This window comes from Macrobrachium nipponense, chromosome 36 (genome assembly GCF_015104395.2).
Source record: "Macrobrachium nipponense isolate FS-2020 chromosome 36, ASM1510439v2, whole genome shotgun sequence".
Lineage (NCBI taxonomy): Eukaryota > Metazoa > Arthropoda > Malacostraca > Decapoda > Palaemonidae > Macrobrachium > Macrobrachium nipponense.
The window spans coordinates 59779944-59784943 of record NC_087220.1 but is presented as its reverse complement, the minus strand read 5'-3'; the positions used below and the strand labels follow the sequence as shown (position 1 = coordinate 59784943).

At 33.8% G+C, this 5000-nt stretch overlaps 1 protein-coding gene across 1 annotated transcript in view; it reads left to right on the top strand.

The window, feature by feature from the left end:
• Positions 1-5000, top strand: part of LOC135203464 (multiple PDZ domain protein-like) — a 658890-nt gene that overhangs the window by 154572 nt on the left and 499318 nt on the right. Inside the window, 1 exon segment of the mRNA XM_064233189.1 lies at positions 101-291. Within this exon segment, the coding sequence (XP_064089259.1) occupies positions 289-291 (3 nt within the window). The 5' untranslated portion in view covers positions 101-288.

The following is a 5000-nucleotide window of genomic DNA, read 5'->3' as shown; positions in this document are numbered from 1 at the left end:
TACTTAAGTGAATATAAAAAAAAGCCGCCTCCTCCATATAAGAAGACAGTACTGATACCCACTCACTCACTCCCCCGCTCTTTCTCCCTCACTCCCACAGGACTGGTAGACCTGGTAGTGGCAAGGGCGCCGCCTCTGGAGAAGCAGGCTGTGATTCTGAAGCCGGAGGAAGCCGCCTTAGCTGATCAACACCACCTTCAGCAGCAGCTACAGCCGGACGCCGACCAACATCAGCCGGCGTCGGCTGCCCAGCCTGGTTCCACCCTGCCCGAGGCCAACGCCACAGACATGGTATGTTGTAGGAGGGTAGGGTGAGTTTGCCCACCCCCCCCCCCTCTCTCTCTCTCTCTCTCTCTCTCTCTCTCTCTCACGAACGCCACAGACATGGTATGTGGTGGATTGGATTAGTTGCTCTCTCTCTCTCTCTCTCCTCTCATCTCTCTCTCTCTCTCTCTCTCTAACTACATATATATATATGATATATATATATATATATATATATATATATATATATATATATATATATATATATTATATATATATATGCCATATATTTTTATATGTAAACGCCTCCATATGTATATTCAGTATTATGAAGAGACCACCAGGGATGTATTTTTATATTAATATTTCGTATCACATTTGAAATGCAAGGTGGTCATATATTTTAAACTCATTGCATTGATATTTCCATTGTTTACAATCTCAACCACTTTACGAGTTCCGAATCGGTCGGTATTAATGTCTTTCGATAATTTGCCTTAAAATATTGAAGATTATATACGTAATTTACTCTTAAATGATTCATGTGTACTTTCTCTAATCTTTGAATATAATATATTCACCTAGGCCTTAGAATTATCTCACATATCTTGGCAATTTTGATATGTATTACAATTGATATTGGATGTTATTTTAACAAAAAGACTCCGAGGAATATAATTTGGCTTAGAATTACCTTAAGAATATTGGCAGTTCAGATATATATTACAATTGAAGAACACGAGCTTCTTAAGAATTTGAAGAATGTCATATGAACATAGGCCTATTCCATAGTCTTAGCTTATTGCAGTGGTCGGTCAGTGTGAGGTCGATGTTAGGTGATGTTTTCTGTTTGTTTTGTTTCTGTAAAGATTTGTAAGGAGAGAGAGAGAGATTGTGGATCGCTGATGTTTCTCCTCGAGAGATAGACTCTTGTGTAAACAAACTCTCCCTTTTGTGCATACCTTTACAACGGCTCCTCCTGGGCAAACACGGCTTTTAGTTCTTCTTCCACCTCTTCACAGCCTCTCTCTCTCTCTCTCTCTCTCTCTCTCTCTCTCTCTCTCTCTCTCTCTCTCTCTCTCTCTCTCATTTCATTCGCCCCTCGCGTCAACTCTCTTTCTCCCTTTTGTGCGGACTTAAGATTTTTGTTTGTGTGCCTCTCTCTCTCTCTCTCTCTCTCTCTCTCTCTCTCTCTCTGTGTTGTGTGTGTGTGTGTCTGTCTTTGTGTGTCTTCTCTCCCCTTCTGTTGCTTACACTCGTAATGTATTTGCTCGTGTGGCTCTCTCTCTCTCTCTCTCTCTCTCTCTCTCGTTTGCACTCTGTGCTTTTGTTTGCCTATGATATGTAGTTCATCTTTAGAGGTGTCACAGAGATAGCACACACATAATATATATATATATATATATATATTTGTGTGGGTGTGTGTTTTATATGATTTTTATCACATCACCGTGATTCATATACATACATCGAGTTTACCCAATGTCCTTTAATATCCAATCGCTCTACCTCGAATTGATACATTTTTCATATAATGTTAACCGAAGGGGTTGGGGAATTGTTTTTTTAGTTGATAATTTTCGTCTTTGTCGTGGGGGTCCTGAACCAGCGCCAGCGGGCCAGAGAATAAAATCAGGGGACTCCAGTAATGCTATCGACTAGGCCAACATAATTGAGGGTATATATGTGTGTGTGTGGTATGTATATGTATGTGTATATATACATTATATATATATATATATATATAATATATATATAACATAAATATATATATATATCATATATATACATATATATATATATACACACACATATATATATATATATAATATAATATATTATATATCATAAATATATATATACAGACTATAGTATATATATAATAAAACACACACACGGTATATATATATATATATATATTATATATATATATATATATACACACTAAATATATATATACATATATATATATATATATATGATATATATAATATATATGATATATATATATATGTATACTATCTGCAGTATGATCCTCAAACATCAATTCAGGAATGCCGAAGACACATGATTGTTTTAAGAGATTTATTCATAGAGAAACGTTTCGCACATGACTATGTGCATCATCAGTCTGAAAAAAATGACATAATAACCATTAGAAAAATACTGAAAAATACACAGGATTCTTAAAATGACAATTAAAAACTTAAAAGACTAAAATTAGAGGCAAAAGTAAAACAACTGCTGTACACCAACCCTTTTCAGGTACAGAGGAGAAGATAGAATACAAGAGGAACTACAACCGCCTCCAAAGACGACTATGCCAGATATAGTTGAGGCAAGGACAGCCACCACGTTTAACGATGGGAACGAGTCTTTTAAATATATAATTGGACTCTAAAGGTCGTCAAATAATCCTGCATCCTTAGAATATGCTAATATGGGAAAAGTGCTGTTTCTTGACCTCAATTTTACAATTAATAGCATGATTTTTTATATTTGAATGTTTCTGGTCTGCTCAAATCTTTGGTTTTTCCCGTTCTAAAAACTCAACCCTAAGTGACTGTATAACGCATCTGCAACAACCTCTTCGTTGATCCATATAAGTACCAGGACATCCTGGGTTCATGGTAAACTTATAATACAAATTGGACCTCAATGAAGGCTGCAGACGGTCCTTGAAGCCAAACAAAGAGCCAATTTACTGGGATTATTAGATATTAATTTTAAATTAATGCACGGTATTTCAGTTTCAATAATTTGTTTTTTTCAATTTATGCAAAATTTAAAATGGAGTTAAAATATAAGGATTGAAGCATACATGATTTTTTTCGGAACATTAAAAACCGGTGTGGCGATGAAAATAAAAAATTAGTTAAAAGTTTGTTGAATGATTCTAAAAACTAAATCCTTGGGAAATGAATTTTGGTGAAAAAAAAGTAGTTAAAAAATTCAATCTCCTTATGAAATAAAATGGCCCAACTGGACGAGTATCTAAGAGCCCTATATACTAAAGTATATGGTATTCAATTTAAAACTGGTTTGGCAAGCACTTATAGAAATTATTTGCAAGACCTGTATAAGGAGTTTTTTCTTCTATAAAACGCGTAGTAAAAACAGACTAAACTCTCGTGATTAAAACATCTAAAAACGTAAACAATTATCTTTTCTCCAATTCCATAGTAAAATTAATGTTAGGGTGTTGCTGATTATAAAACTCTAAAAACTGAGTGGCCTGCCACTGATACTTTAAAAAGAAACAAAGGAATCGTCTACATACCTTCTGTAAAAACAATGGTTTAAAAGAAGACGGACAACAATCTAAAAATTTTTGTTCTAAAAATGGACATAAAAAAAAAAGAATCAGTTTTTAATTTTCCTTAAAGGAAATTAAAACTGATAACATTATTTTGATGGTAAAAACAAAACCTACCAAAAGCTGTATGTAACCGGTTCTTCTTTCAGTATTTTGTATGGGCTACCAAAAAATTCATAAAGATGGAATTCCTATAAGACCTATTATGGCAGCGTATAATAGCCCTTCTTTTCTTTTTCTATTTCGAAATATTTTGGTTTCTCTCCTTAACGAGTATACTTCAAGTCATTTTATTTTAAAGAATGATTATGAAATTTCAAAAACCAAATCATTAGTCAGGATGGTGACCTGGTATATGTCAAGCTTTGATGTTGAGTCTTATTTACGAATGTTCCATTAAACGAGACTATAGAGATTGTTTTTTAACAAGGTTTTCCCAGATGACATTTTTACTTTTCATGGTTTACTAGGTCTCTTTTTTAAACAACTTCTAGAACTTGCTGTGCAAGATTCTATGTTTTTTTTTATTTTTTAATCCAAAAAATTGTATTCTCAGGTAGATGGTGTTGCTTATGGGTTCCATCCTTTAAGGACCTTTATTTGCAATTTTTTATGTCATTTTAGAACAAAAATTTTTAGATTGTGTCCGTCTTCTTTTAAACCATTGTTTTACAGAGGTATGTAGAACGATACCTTTGTTTCTTTTTAAGTATCAGTGGCAGGCCACTCAGTTTTTAGATTTTATTAATCAGCAACAACCCTAACATTAATTTTACTATGAATTGGAGAAAGATAATTGTTTTACCGTTTTTAGAATGTTTTAATCACGAGAGTTAGTTCTGTTTTTTTACTACTGCCGTTTATAGAAAGAAAACTTTATACAGGTCTTGCAAATAATTTCTATAGTGCTTGCCAAACAGTTTTAAATTGAAATACCATCTATACTTTTAGTATATAGGGCTCTTAGATACTCGTCCAGTTGGGCCATATTTCATAAGGAGATTGATTTTTAACTACTTTTTTCACCAAAATCATTTCCCAAGGATTTAGTTTTTAGAATCATCAACAAACTTTTAACTAATTATTTTCATCCTGCCACACCGTTGTTTTTTAATGTTTTCCGAAAAAAATCATGTATGCTTCAATTCCTTATATTTTTTAACTCCAATTTCGCATAAATTGAAACAAATTATGAAACTGAAATACCGTGCATTAATTTAAATTAAATGATCTAAAATCCCCAGTAAAATTGGCTCTTTGTTTGGCTTCAGGACCGTCTGCAGCCCTTCATGATGTCCAATGTGGTATATAAGTTTACATGCCCAGGATGTCCTGGTACTTATATTTGGGATCACGAAGAGGTTGGGGTTGCAGATGCGTTATTACAGTCACCCTTAGGTGAGTTTTAGAACGGGGACAA